The sequence below is a fragment of the Bacillus rossius genome, chromosome 17 (assembly GCF_032445375.1).
Source record: "Bacillus rossius redtenbacheri isolate Brsri chromosome 17, Brsri_v3, whole genome shotgun sequence".
NCBI lineage: Eukaryota > Metazoa > Arthropoda > Insecta > Phasmatodea > Bacillidae > Bacillus > Bacillus rossius.
In genome coordinates this window covers 24,266,930-24,282,181 of record NC_086344.1, presented here as the reverse complement: position 1 = coordinate 24,282,181, position 15,252 = coordinate 24,266,930, and the positions used below count along the sequence as shown (strand labels likewise).

Sequence of the window (15,252 nt, the reverse complement as noted above, 5' to 3'; positions counted from 1 at the left end):
AGAGGGAGAGAGAGGGAGAGGGAGGGAGAGGGAGGGAGAGGGAGGGAGGGAGAGAGAGGGAGAGAGAGGGAGAGAGAGTGAGGGAGAGAGAGGGAGAGAGAGGGAGAGAGAGGGAGAGGGAGGGAGAGGGAGGGAGAGGGAGGGAGAGGGAGGGAGGGAGAGTGAGGGAGAGAGAGTGAGGGAGAGAGAGGGAGAGAGAGGGAGAGAGAGTGAGGGAGAGAGAGGGAGAGAGAGGGAGGGAGAGGGAGGGAGGGAGAGGGAGGGAGGGAGAGGGAGGGAGGGAGAGAGAGTGAGGGAGAGAGAGGGAGAGAGAGTGAGGGAGAGAGAGGGAGGGGGAGGGAGAGAGAGGGAGGGAGGGAGGGAGAGGGAGAGGGAGGGAGGGAGGGAGGGAGAGGGAGGGAGGGAGGGAGGGTGGGAGAGAAGGAGTGAGTGAGAGAGAGAAGTATTCCCAGAAGCAATGAAACAGTATTTTTTCAAGTAAGATATGATGAGACATCACTGCATTTGTTTGGCACAGTTGATGGTTGCGGTGGGACCGACGGCCCGATACGAACCACGTAGAGAGCGGACAGGGCCCCGAGCAGGGACGCCAATCGGCTGGACGGGAACCACTCGTGGTCGGGAAGCACCAGCAGCGGCGACTTGGCCCCCGCTTCCAGAGCCCTGCGGCCACGTGACAACAAACATAACGCCACACACGACACAACGCAAAGAAATAAAAACCAAGTATTGCAAAACATGTTATTGTAAGAGACAAGATTATAAGGTTTTATTTTTAGACTAATTTTGTTCTTAAAACAGGATATTTTGGAGTGTCGCCAGCACAAAGCTGGGTCCATGAAGTGTACTGTAATGCAGGGTTGCTACCACGCTTGGAATTTCAAAATTCCCTGATTTTTCCAGCATTTCCAGAGATGAATCGACAAGTTTCTCCGACTTCCCAGACACAAATAATTCTGTAGTCTGCTTGGTGTAACTTTCTGCTATGTGCTGTACAAATGTCACCTCAGCAAAATTAACACTGTTTTAGACGGATATACGTGTTTGTAAACAACTGCTATCGATTCACCTCAAACTCCTGAATATAAGGGAATGAACTTGAAAGAAAACACGCCCAAATAAGTTTTTTTTTTCACCCCTTGTGTGTACTATAAAAATCCCCGGATTTCAACAAATAAATTTTTGCGATATTAAACATTTTAGTATTTTTTTTGAGATGCCTAAACATCGGCGGAAGCAATATTTTCAGTTTAATTTTGCCGACACAAGAAAATTTCCAGAAATATTTGTTGATGTTCCCGGAACAATTTGATTTCCCAGACTTTACCCTGTTTCTATGCTTGTAGCAACCCTGGTAACATCGTCAATTCATCAACATAACTGTCTGTAAGAAACATCGGCGGAAGCAATACTTTCAGTTTAATTTTGCCGACACGAGAAAAATTCCAGAAATATTTGTTGATGTTCCCGGAACAAATTTAACTTCCCAGACTTTACCCTGTTTCTATGCTTGTAGCAACCCTGGTAACATCGTCAATTCATCAACATAACTGTCTGTAAGAAACATCGGTGGAAGCAATACTTTCTGTTTAATTTTGCCGACACAAGGAAAATTCCAGAAATATTTGTTGATGTTCCCGGAACAAATTTAACTTCCCAGCCTTTACCCTGTTTCTATACTTGTAGCAACCCTGGTAACATCGTCAATTCATCAACGTAACTGTCTGTGAGAAACACGGAGCTGTCACTCCCCGGCTGGGGCACGCGCCGAGCGCCCTGACCTCTTGACGCCCGAGTGGGCGGCCTCCGAGACGCTCCGCACGTCGTGGTAGTCCCGGACCAGCCTCCCGGGCGGGGAGTAGACCAGCCGCCTGCAAGGGAGCGCCACCTCCAGCACGGACCGCTGCTTGTCCGCATCGCCGTCCAGCTGCGGGCAAGGAGCCCTCGTCACCGGGTGGCCTAGGGCGATGCAGGGACCGGTCCACACGTTTGTCAAGGACGAAGTTGAAGAAGCAAACCGCATGTTATGTCTCGTTGACATCAGGGCAGTGGCGGATCCAGGATTTTGGTTTGGGAGGGGCTTGACCCAGCTGAGGCTAGGCTTTATCAAGGCAAACACTAAAACAATAGTGGACCCAGATGCTTTTGGAGGGGGCTTGAGCCCCTTAGCCCCCCTCTGGATCCGCTACTGCATCAGGGGTCATTAGAGGAATGATGAGGGTTGAACGAGATGAACGGTATGTTCTTACAGTGCGGCTTTACCGTGAGGTAATAATAAAAATTCAGAAAATACTTTTTTTTTAGAAAACTAGAGACGTTCCTGTATTTACCCTGAAAACAGCGCTTCTAAAAATTCTTACTGGTTTCTGAGAAATTTCCCTTTATAGGTCACATTAGGTATGGTTACCTACAGCTCATACCTTATAGTTGACCTATGCTACGAGAAGACTGCGTGCAAGTCCACAGCACAGGGCCGGCGCGTCCATACAGGCGAACTAAGCAACCGCCCAGGGCGCCAAGTAGCTGGGGGCGGCACAGCACGACACATAACAGCTGATATTATATGTTTAACGATTATTGAAACTAGAAGAAAATGGATACTTGTAACAGTTTGGAATGTTTATATTGATATAAGTAATTATTTAAAGTCCACGGTGACCTGTTTATGATTTGTAATAAGTAAAAAAGAAAAAAAAACACAAGCCTGCTTACATTTGATTGTTGACAAAATCTTAGGCTTACATGATGTATTTTGAGGCAAGGAATTTTTTTTTTTGGGTGTCCGGCCTGGGGGGGGGGCATTAGGTTTTTTGCCTAGGGCGTCAATTTACCTTGCACCAGCCCTGCCACAGCATAGCGCTTTGAGTCAATACTGCACTAGAAGCACCAGCGAGCATCGTACTTATCATCCCGCCTCACTACCACAAATACACCCCTTGCTAGGCGGGCAGTTTAAAAAAAGGATTTTTTTTTCTTGGCCATGAGTCAACCATAAATGTAAAAAAAACCTGTCCAAGAACAATAGTTAGGTGTTTAAGTTTTATGTCTCTTTAACTTTGTAGCACTAAAGATGGAAACCTGGTTAAAAAGTCAAGGAAAATGGGAAAGGAAATCAGCTACGGCCTATACCTAAGTCACATTCTTTAATTCTGGCATTCCTGTGTAAATTTAGGGAATTGACTACGGAAGCAACTTCATACCAGGAACTTTATTTTTAACACAATAATGCCCATGTGCAGGCCTCTGCGAAATCCCTAAAAGTTTACAAGCCATGCATAAAATCTAGGAACCAGAAATAAAAAAAAATTGGACTCCGGTGTGTAGTTATTAGTACTTTTAGATTTAATTTAAACATTAAATATGGTTTGTACCTTCTTGTGAAATCAAGAAATTAAGGATTAAGGATTTACTTCATCACCTTTACCACTATTGAGAGTGGAAAACTAGTACATATTTGTAATATAACAAAGTCCTTTGATCATATAATGTTAAATAGTAAATGGACAAAATCACCTTGTTTAGTGCAAACTTCTACTTCTTACATATAAGACCCTTTTGTCCAGAATTATCTCTGAAATACATACCTAACCCAAGTATACCTAATGTATACCTGAAATGTGTAGCCCTAACCCTTAATTTGATCACTAATTACATTTAATTTATTAGTTCAAAAAAATTCAGAACACATCTTTTTAGATTAAAGGTGAGATATAAAATACAAACAACTTAAACTGCGCAAGTGCAAAGTTTTGTTGGTTGGTGAAGTCAAAAACAAAATAATATGAAATACATTTATCCAGTACTTAGGCTACACATAATCAGTCTTGATTAAGAGTTTTTAAGGATGTTTGGTAAAATTTATGAACCTTTTAAGGGCCCTTATTCAATGAACACTAAATTAAGGAATTTTTAAGGATATAAAGGAGGCATACAAACTCTGTTACAGATCTAGAGGGTATATACATAACAATATCAGTACCTAATTAACCCTTTCGGTATATTTGTCCAATGTAGCAGAAAATTTTTATTTTAATGATAAATGGAGTTTATAAAAAATTATAATGTTTGGGTCATAGTTTACATTCTAGTGGAAATTAACCTTAATGACTGTAGTTCTATAATTTTATATATTCAAAAATTATTGTTATATAAGCTAAGTAGTATCATTGTAATTATATTTTAACAGTTTTGTAATATCCAAAAAATCCAAAAATATCGTGAAGTTATAAAACAAAGTCGAAAAATTTTATATCAGGATCTGATCAATTGTGATTGAAAGGGTTAAGAGTTAACTTATTGCAATGTAAATAATGTCCTTGTTTCTTGAACAGAATCACTTCACTGCAAGGATATTTTGTGACAACTAAATTGGCTGGTGTTTTCAAAACCACAGTTATACCTTGGTACCTTGGCAGAAGTAATTTTCCAGAAAGCAAAAGTTAAACGTCATAGCGAGTAGGCGCTCAGGATTTGTAAGGCCCTGCTCATATATAGTTTTTCTTGCCATAATTAATTTTCTTGCTTAAACATGTTTTAAATATATCATTGTACTGAATTAATATTTCTTTGGTATTCATAACTGCAACTATATTGGCGTTCGATAATCCGGCAAAGTCGTTAATTCGGTGCAGTGTGGTCCCGAAAATCTTCTCCAGTTTGGTGTGTGTGTGCGGCCTGCTAGTTGACCACTAGCCACCGAACAGTTACCACTTTTAACCCATCATTGAATGTATTGGAATATTCTTGAATGTACCAGAATGAACTGCAGAGCAGATGTACCAGAAAGAAACCCCACGAAGGCGGGTCGTCCTCAGCTAGTAAATAATAATAATCAACAAACCTGGGCTGCTCTCTCGATAGCCGCTCTCACGGGCTGCAGCGTCTGGCTGCGCTGTAATTCCGTGCTCGACACGTACACGACTGCATCGTAGCTGCTGTTGGTCAGATCCTGTTCTTCCTTCACTTCGAACGGAAGCCTGAAAAAATTTCATTGGCTAGGAGAAACCACCAGGCTGTGCTGTGTACGCCTGAATAACAAGTGGCTAGGTTATGAAGTAATAATTTACTTTTTAAAAACATGCTTCTGTGGAGTAGTGAAAAAATATTTGTAGTTCTGAAAAAAAAAAAAAGCCTGTAAAAACGCAATTTTTTACTGCCTGACATTTGTTTCTAATTTTTCTGAATAACATCCAAGCAATTATTTATCGAATTATTTCATTACCTAAGATGGAATTATTTCCCAGAAGTATGTTCGTAAAAGGACATGATTCCAACTATGTTTGATACTTGGAACAGTAAGTTCATGTTGTGAGTGGCTGTTGTTGGGAAGGTTGTTTAATGTTTGTGTCCTATATGGTAGCACTAGAGATTGATTTCATTACCGTTTCCGATTATATTTTCGCAAGTCTTGCTGATTCTTGCAAAAAAAAGTTTTGTTGGGTTAGGTTAGCTACATTAATAACATAGATTTAATTATTAATGAATATTTAAAATGTATTTTGGTGTATTTGTAGAGGTATTTGTAGGTGTTTTCTGAAAAACAACACGGGAAAGTTTTTTTTGTGTAACTATCTTGGAAAGGGGCGCATATTTTCTTTTACTTCCTGACATTTTTTCTAATAGTTCTGTGAAACAGCATTAAAATATTTATTGTAGTTTATATGGTTGTTTAAGTGTTGTCAGCTATCGTAATCTCAAACATACAATCTCATTTCAATTGCGCTGCGTAGTACCGACAGCAAATTGTACACATAACCTCAGTCCAACATGCAAAGGATAGAAAATATTTCGCACTTACGAGGCATTTGAGCGCAAACAGCTAAGTAAAGAAAATTGTTTGTTGCGAATGCCACAGTTAAAATGTCTTGAAACACTTTTAAGTTCATTTATGGCACGAATTATCTTTGCCATGTTTGTCATGAAAGCTTATGGTGCTATTTACAAGTGACAAATTACAATGAAAAATAGGACGACTTCGTCCCAGTAGCACCACATATAATCTGCTTAATACAAGTAGATTGTCTCTGATACAAGTGAAATTACATTGCGTCGTTTTAGTACTTTGTAATGAAAACAAAAATAAACAAAACGATCATCCACAAACATACAGCAAAGGGGAAGTTGGAAAAAAAAAATTCTCCCTCCAACATTTAATAACTTCACTTCCGTTCCGGCAGTTCAAAAAGGTTGCTTTTGATTAGATTTGTTTATCGTTTAGTGATTTACTCGCAAAAATATTACGTGATATTTTTATGAAATATCGTGCAAAGTATTTTACAGATATGTAATGTAATGGATATTGTTTTGAAGATAAGTTGAGTTTTTGGTGCTGACATAACTGTAATTACGAGGTTTGTTTTACTCGAAGTCACTTTTTTGACCTTTTAACTCTCGGGGCGCCCTTAAGCGTTTTACTTGCCCGAATCAGCTTGGCAGATAGTCGTTTTACACCAAGGTGGTTTTACGGAAAGCCTAAGATGCACATAAAGTTCTGTCCCTGCCCGATTACACCCGAACAATTCACCTTCGGCCAACCTAGGGTTTATTTTTATATATTTATATTTCTCTGTTTATTTTAATGTAGCTATACTAACCTAACTAACCGTCCATAGTGTTTTAAAGTGTTTCAATGTAGCTAACCTAACCGACCACTTTTAATATTTGAATTCATTTTTCCTGCTCAAAAATAAAACAAATACCGAAGTTGACCGTAGGTGTATTGTTAGGGTGTAATCGGGAATGGCAGAACTTTATGTGCATCTTAGGTCTCCTGTGGTTTTACACCGCGCGATTGGGAAGGCTCGGAAAAGGGGAGGGGGGGGGGGAGACACTCTAGGCTGTTCAGGTCACTCATGTCGTGCCCTCCGAAAGCTCCTCTTCTCGAGGAGTTGCGACGAAAAGCCGTCTGCTGGTTGTCTGTAATGTTCGGTGCATTGTGATTTTTGGGACAATGAATAACTTATGTATCACGGTACAAATGACAATGATGATTGTTATGTATTAGATTGGAAGGGATCGGTTAACCAACTCAAGACAAAAACACATGCTTCATCTGGTCATCTTGGCTGCTGTTTATTTGTCCACTTCCTCTCATAGACATACATCACAACATCTCCCTTTTTTTCCAGTTCCTACATTTATTAGAATTTATCTATTTGTGCTTACAATTAATCCTGTAAATACAATGAACATACTCTAATCCACTTCCTTTCATAGACATACATCACAACATCTAAGGTACATAGTCATTTAAGTACACTGATGTTTTTATTACTCTTCCTGACTTTGACATTACTGTATTTTCTACTCTGCCTTCCTCATGTCCTTTTCTAAAATCCTGTTCTCTATAATCATGCCCGTGTCCAACTTCTATCTCATCAAACCCTTTAAAATCTAGGTACCATGTTCCTATCCTCAAGAGGCTGTGTTGGTCTATTCTGAACTACGTCATCCTGCATGTGTGGTTGATTATTTGATTGTTGATCTTCCTGAGCTTGCGGTATCTCCTCTCGTTTCCTTTCAAAAGGTTTTACAGTAGTATTATCCATTAGATGTCTCCGGTTCCTTTCAACTTCATACCCATTCTCTAGACACACCCGGTAACCCCTGGGTCTATCGAGAATTCGGACAATATTGCCCCTTTTCCATGTATCACCACATCTAACTCCTACATTGGTCCCTACCGTCGGTGGCTCTAGGTTCCTTGTTCCCCTGTTATAATATTTTTCCTGATTTTGTTGTTTGCACAGTAAGTCCTGGTGTATGTCTGGCTGTTGCTGTGGCCGAAGCATGTCCGCTGAGTTTGGCATTAATCCCCTTAGTCGTCTACCAAACAACCTCTGAGCCGGTGATTGTAAGAGACCGGTGTGTTTCTGTATTCTAAGAGCGCCAGCATCACATCTCTACGGTTCTTCACTGCCTTTTTGAGCATATTTTTCACTGTTTGCTCATACCTTTTCACAAGTCCACTGGACTGTGGGTACATAGAACTATTATGTCTTATGTGTAAAGTCCCAGTTTTGTGTAAACCCCTTAAACTCCTGTAAAGAAAACTGTAGCCCATTGTCGCTATAAAGTACCTCCGATATCCCATGTCTCGCCATTATAGCTTTGCAGTGCCCCACTACGTGACCTGATGTGAGACTCGTCAACTGACTGAACTCAGGGTACTTTGAGTAGGCATCAATTACTATAGTTGCGCCGTTGTAGGAACGGACTTGGCTCCGCCTGCAGCAGTGAACGAGAGAGACAGAGTGACGCGTGCAAGAGCCAACCGGCGACGACCCGCTAGCTGGCCGCGGCGCGGCGTTGCCACGTCCAGCAGTAACGCTCCATGCAGTGTCGTGGGCGTACGGCCAGTTGCTGTGTGCTGACAAACAAGGATGGAAGGTGGTAGAAAACGGTGCGTTTTGAGGTCGCAAAGCAGAGAGGTGGTAACTCGAGTGCGCGAGTATTTCGAGCGTGAGAAAGCAAACAATGGGCTGTTGTTACCTGTTTCGCAAGCAGTAAACAGAACATCAGAAGCAGTTGGAATTGCAAAGACATCTGTTATACGGATCTGCAACGAGAAAGATTATGCCGATACTCAAAACCAAAGACTGTCGACGCCAGGGAAACATCGTAATAGACGCATTGACAACTTCGATCAAGATGCTATTCGACGGCACATATATCAGTACTACATACGTGGAGAGATACCAACCGTAACGAAACTACTTGCATAGTTGGCTAAGGCAGGTTTATTTTCTGGAGGCAAGACATCATGAAATATAATAATACATTTGTTGGGCTTCAAGTACAAGAAATACAGCAGAACTAAGATATTAATGGAAAAACTATACCCCAGATGGGAGTGGGCAACGTTCGCGAAAATGAAGACTAACCTCGGCAATGTTGAACTATTACGTGTCGGTCAATACGTTCGTTATATTACCAGCTGCGTGTTCGTGTCCGCATTCGTGAATGTGATTGTAGAACGTGCCCGAGAACAGTGGCGGCTCAGGGTGTGATGTCACGTTGGGGTGGCACAAAGACGTGGCAATGCTGCCTGTGGCGTACAACTACTACCTGGACTGCCTCCCACCCCTCTTGACCACGCCGACCAATCTATACACTTCTTCGCGCGAAGTGCGTCGTCGTTGGCAGGTCTCGCAGGGAGGGGCCAAGTCCTTTCCTACAACGGCGCGACTATAGCAGATAATCCTTCCCCTTGAAATGTAGAATTACTGCTGCTACTGTTTGCCATGGCCTACTCGGTATTTCTCTGCTGACTATCGGTTCCTTGAGACTCAAGTTCTGTACCTCCTTGCATGTCGCATAGTTACTTACCCTATCTTCAATTTGCTTTGCCATTCCAGGCCAAAATATACACTCCCTGGCCATTAATTTGCACTTTTGTATCCCCATGTGTCCATAATAATGGACTCTGTCTAACAGATCCTGTCTCATACTCTGCAGAACTACTATCTGTGTACCTTTAAAAATAACTTCCTCATGTACTGTTAAAACTTCCTTGTATGGCCAAAAGGGTCTTATGATAGCTTCTATCTGTGTTCTCTCTTTAGGCCATCCATTCATTATGATGCCTTTCAATTGGATCAAAGTCTCATATCTCAAGGTTTCTAAGTGTAGTCTTTCCCACATGTCCTGAGTTGCTTGTATGAAATGCACTACCATGCCCTGATGAGCTGCTATTTCCTATTCGTGTAGTTATAGTTTGTCATCTGGACCTCCTGCCCTTGATAACTCATCCGCGACTATGAGATATTTACCCGGCACATATTTTAATGTTAGGTTGTAATTCTGCAATTTAATTCTCATTTTTTGTAATCTTAGAGCACATTTTTCAAGCGGTTTTTTGAATATGGCCTCCAGAGGCTTGTGGTCCATCTCTACTAAAACTTTGCGGCTATAGAGGTATTGATGAAATCGCTCACAGCCGTACACAATTGAAATGAGCTCTTTTTCTATATGTGCGTAATTCTTTTGCGCAGGAGATAGTGATTTGAATGCGAATGCTACTGGGACTTTTGATTGCATCAAAACTGCTCCTAAGCCATTCTGTGATGCATCCACTGACAGTACTACCTCGTCTTCATGATAAAAATACTGTAGGATAGGTGTGGAGGTCAAAAGTGTTTTTATGTGTTCAAATGGTATGTGGTGTTGGTCGTTCCATGACCAAATAACATTCTTTCGACACAACCCACGTAACGCATCTGTTTTTTCCGAATGATTGGGTATAAATTTTCCTCAATAGTTGACCATTCTCAAGAACCTTTGTAATTCTGTCACGTTTTTAGGTTCCGAGAATTCTAAGATGGCCCTCACCTTATCCATATCTGTCCTAATGCCGTCATTCCCATATATGTGCCCAATATACCTGACTTTCGTTAAGTCCAAACTTAGTACTTCTCTAGATGAAATGTAACATTCATTTGTTTTGCTCGTTTGAGAACTTGTTCCAACCTTCGATCATGCTCCGCTCTATCAACACCAAAAACTATAACATCATCTACATACACCTGTACTCCTTCCAGATCTTTGAACAATTAGCTGAAGACACTGTAAAAATTTACGGAGCACAGGTCAAGCTATACGGTAAGCGTGTAAACCGAAGTCTTCCATGTGATGGAGAATCAAAAGTAGTTAGTTTTGAACTTTCGTCTGTGAGGCTTATTTGCCAAAAACCCCTATTTGCATCCAGTGTGCTGAAATACTGTGCTCCTTTCATTTTTACAGCGACTTCCTCAAATGTTGGCATCCTGCAGTGTTCTCTCATAGTTGCTGCATTTTAAGACTGTGGGTCTAGACAAACCTGTATGTTCCCTGATGGCTTCCTTACAATTACTATAGGTTTGAGCCAATCGGTTGGCTCCTCTACTTTCTTCACTACTTTAAGTTTGATCATCCTATTAATCTCCTCCCTTAACTTATCATGGAGTGCGAACGGTATTATCTGAAATACGGTCGCTGGTGCCTTAATACCCTCTCGTAGCACTAAGGTACGCGGATCAACTTTTATTTTTCCAAGACCCTCAAATAAATTTATACTGTGCAAGCAGACTTGTGATGTGTGGGTCTTGATGAGCACCCACGAGTTCCACCCTTTGAAGTATTTGTAATTGTTGGATGCCAGTCAACCCTACTATAGGTATGGAATATTTCACTCTCGTAACCTGGAACTCTAGTACCCTTGACTGTCTTCGTCGCGTATGACAATGTAAGAAACACTTGCCTATCACCGGTATTTCTGTACCCGCATAACTTTTGAGTTTAACATTTGACGTGAGCAAGGCATCACTTCTCTTTTGTAACGTAAGAAAGGTGTCCTCAGGTAAAACATTAACCTGAACTCCTGTATCTACTTTAAAGTTGACATAATGATTAGGTGACACTTTCAATTTACAAAACCACTCAGTTTCCATGTCACCAATTTTACACTCTCTAGATTGAACATCCATTACTTTACCCTGCACATTGCACTGTCCTTGTCTTTCACCTGTAACCTCGTCCGACTGATTGGTAGTAGTGCACCCTAACATCAGATCATTCACACAATGAGCATCAGTCCCCTGTCTGTTTATTTCATGTACAGATTTAGATCTACAAACTCGTGCAAAGTAGTAGTATAGGAATGGGGCTCCGGGGACACGGCTTCTGGCTGAGGAGCCTGAGGAGACGGTCCACCATCTTGGATTGTGACGTCATGGCGGCCATCTTGGATGGATGTGACCTTGACATTTGACCTTGACCTTGATTTTGTCCTTCAAAATGTGTCAAAATCCGCCAAAATTGGGCAAAATTGCCCAAAATTCCTCAAAATTCGCCAAAATTTCCATTTCTGTGAAAAAAAATTCCGCCAAAAAATCTCAAAAAATTCCACAAATTAAAAACTTCTCTTTTCGAGAGAAAAATTCCCGTTTCGAGGGAAAATTTCCCGTTTTTAGTCCTTAAATATCCCAGCGGCTAGAAATGTCCATATGTAGGCTTAAGCATCCATGTCGACAGCCTACGATAAACCTCTGACGTCATCATGGATTATGACGTCACCGTTGCAATTTTCGTTACGGCCGCCATCTTTTACTTTTTTATTTATTATCCGATTTTAATAAAAAATATTTTAAAATTAATAAAAAAATTAACTTAATAAATTTTTAATAAAAAATATTTAAAAAACAAACATTTACGACACGGAGTTCGAAGTCCTCGGTTCGAACCCGACGAGCGCAAAAAAAAAAAATTGCGACCGATCCCTCCCCTATGGTGGGCGCTGGCATACTGACTCCCGCCACTTATTTCAAAGCATATATATATTTTCACCTAGTATGACGTCATGTCCGCCATCTTGTCTCCGATGCTGGAAGCTATCATCATTGTATCGTCGGCTAGAGTGCGCTGATGACATGTTAGTTTAATTCTTACCCGCTAGAGTGCAGTAATCATTTATTACTGTGACACCCGCCATCTTGAAATTTGGCCGCCATCTTGAAAATCCGTAATTATTTAGCTAGAAATTCGGGAAAAGTTCCAAAATTCATTAAATAAATTATTAATTTACAAATTGATTCGATTCGCTCCAGTCCTTGGTTCGATCCCTGAATGATGCAAAACATTTAATTTTATATAAAAAATAATAATTTCAATAAACCATGTTCAAAATTCTTAAAGAGACTTTAAATCCTCTACTACCATCATCCTATCAGACATCAAGACCACCATATTGGAAATTCATAATTGTAATGCTAGAGATTCGTGAAAAAGTTCAAAATTCATTAAATAAATTTGTAATCTATATACTGATTGATTAAATCGACTAAGGTCCTTGGTTCGATCCCTGGCCGATACAAATCAATTTTAATTTTAAAAAAGTACCAGAAAAGTGTAAGGTTCGAGAAATAAAACACCTCAAAGTCTTTTACAAACATAATATTTATTACACAATTTCTATCCTACTACAGAATCACTTGCGAAAGCCAGCAATCTTATAAACATTTAGCCCTGCATAGACGTGCATCGACTACTTCTTAGCTCCAAATGGCTCCAAATGCTCCAAACGGCCTTCAAATGGCTCCAACAGCTCCAACAACCTACAAATGCTTGACAGCTCCAAATGGCTCCAAATGCTTCAAAAGGCTCCAAATGCTCCAACAGCTCCAAAAAAAGGCTCCAAATGCTCCAATAACCACCAAATGCTTAACACAGCTCCAAATGGCTCCAAATGCTCCAAACGGCCTCCAAATGCTTGACAGCCTCCAAATGCTTGACAGCTCCAAATGGCTCCAACTGCTACAAATGGCTCCAAATGCTCCTAATGTCTCCAAATGGCTCCAAATGCTCCAAACGGCTCCAAATGCTCCAAATGTCTCCAAAAGGCCCAAAATGCTTCAAAAGGCTTCAATTGCTCCAAACGGCCTCCAAATGCTTGACAGCTCCAAATGCTCCAAATGGCTCCAAATGCTCCAAATGGCTCCAACAGCTCCAAAAGGCTCCAAATGCATCAAAAGGTTCCAATTGTTCCAAGAGCTCCATCTTCAAGTGATTCCAACTGATTCCAATTACTTTTCTTATCGAACTTGGCATGGTTACTAACATGTCTTTATTAGTATACATTTTGACTGGCAGTGGTAACGTATTTTGGACCTTTAAGTTATAAGTTTTATTTAGAAATCTGATTTCGATAAATGGTAGATACCATTTGGAAAGAAAATATATTAATTTATCTTCAAGTTTATACACATACATTTAATTTAAGTCATTATTGTATGTAGCCAGCTTCCCTCAGTTCTTTGAGTATGAAGGATATTTCTTTAATGTTCGAATAGTTTCCTGCACAAAGCGATCCATGTAGTAGTCGTAGCCTGTGAACCAATATGTTAGGATCTTCCCATGAGGTATAATCAAACTCTTCTGCTGCGTTCATCATCCTTGCATGTTTATAATAAATATTATCTCTGGTGTCTATCGTTTTAACACCAACCTCAAGGACACTTTCGTCATCGTGCCAGTGATTATCACAAGCTTGATCAGGATAATTTATTTTATTACGACGTTTCCATCGTTTTGGTCTCAAACCACCATCACAGTCTTCGCTCTTGCATGCTTTTGGTGCTTCAGCACAGTACTCAATCATGTCAGCCTTAGATGTGTCAGCACAGTCTTCGTTCACGCCAGCTTCTGATGTGTCACCACAATCTTCAATCATGTCAGCACCACAAACTTGATCAGGATAATTTATTTTATTACGACGTTTCCATCGTTTTGGTCTCAGACCGCCATCACAGTCTTCGATCTTGCCTGCTTTAGGTGCTTCAGTACAGTACTCAATCATGTCAGCCTCAGATGTGTCACCACAATCTTCAATCATGCACGCTTCAGATGATTCATCAAAGTCTTCGACCTTGTAAGCTTCAGATGGTTCTCCATCTTTCTCATTTTCATGGAGACGACTAGATAATGGAGTAAATATATTTTCATTTCTAATGTGGTTACAACTTCCTTCGTTTGTTTTAAATTTTAAATTATTATCTTGATCTAGATCAGTAATTTTAGCATTAGCTTTTTCGCCTACGTTCCTCTTCCGCGATGTTGTAGCCCAGTCTTCGTTATCTTTATTCATCTTAATTGTACAGGTCTTGTAATGTCTATCCAAGTAATATCTTCTACCAAAGGATTTCTGACACTGACTGCAATGAAATGGTTTTTGACAAGGACCCAAATTACACTCGCTTCTCTCATGTCGTTTAGCATTCTTTCTCAAGGTAATCACCTTGCTACAGTATCTACAGTGATGACGTTTCGATACAGCGTCAGGTCCTAAATCGGAATTCATATTAGTTACCGAGACTAATGCCAGATGCAAACTAAGAGTTTTAAATTAGATATATTACTTAAATAGAATTTTTTAATTATTTCATCAGCGAGAATTAATTTATCTCATTCAAAGGTACTTTTTGCAAGTAGTTCTGCTTTTCAACAACAGATGTCGCCACATGTTACTTGCAGGTAAATGATATTTAGTTCTTTTATGCGGGATGCGGGATGCTCACTAACGATCGCAAAAGAAGGATGGCTTCGCTAGACTCCAAGGAAAAGGAAGTTCGTCCATCCTGTTAGTGCTTCTTAGATTTCTCAGAAATTATTTGACTGAGTAATGATATTTGTTAATTCCACCTGATAAAAATATTGCAAGTTTTGATTGAGTAGTAGAAGTTCACTAATTATATGCAACCTTGAATAAAAAATGACATGCTT

At 40.4% G+C, this 15,252-nt stretch overlaps 1 protein-coding gene across 2 annotated transcripts in view; it reads right to left on the bottom strand.

Annotated features, from left to right (window-relative positions):
• The window catches only part of LOC134541004 (putative aminopeptidase W07G4.4), a 423,451-nt gene that overhangs the window by 33,887 nt on the left and 374,312 nt on the right, over positions 1–15,252 (bottom strand). The window contains exons 1-4 of one of the 2 annotated variants that reach the window (XM_063384123.1): positions 5,798–6,142; positions 4,841–4,976; positions 1,782–1,927; positions 555–663 (exon numbers count right to left, since the gene is read on the bottom strand). In XM_063384123.1, the coding sequence (XP_063240193.1) occupies positions 555–663; positions 1,782–1,927; positions 4,841–4,976; positions 5,798–5,919 (513 nt within the window). In that variant the 5' untranslated portion in view covers positions 5,920–6,142. Of the gene's footprint in view, positions 1–554; positions 664–1,781; positions 1,960–4,840; positions 4,977–5,797; positions 6,143–15,252 lie in introns of those variants that run through there. The other variant, XM_063384124.1, reaches the window with a different exon arrangement.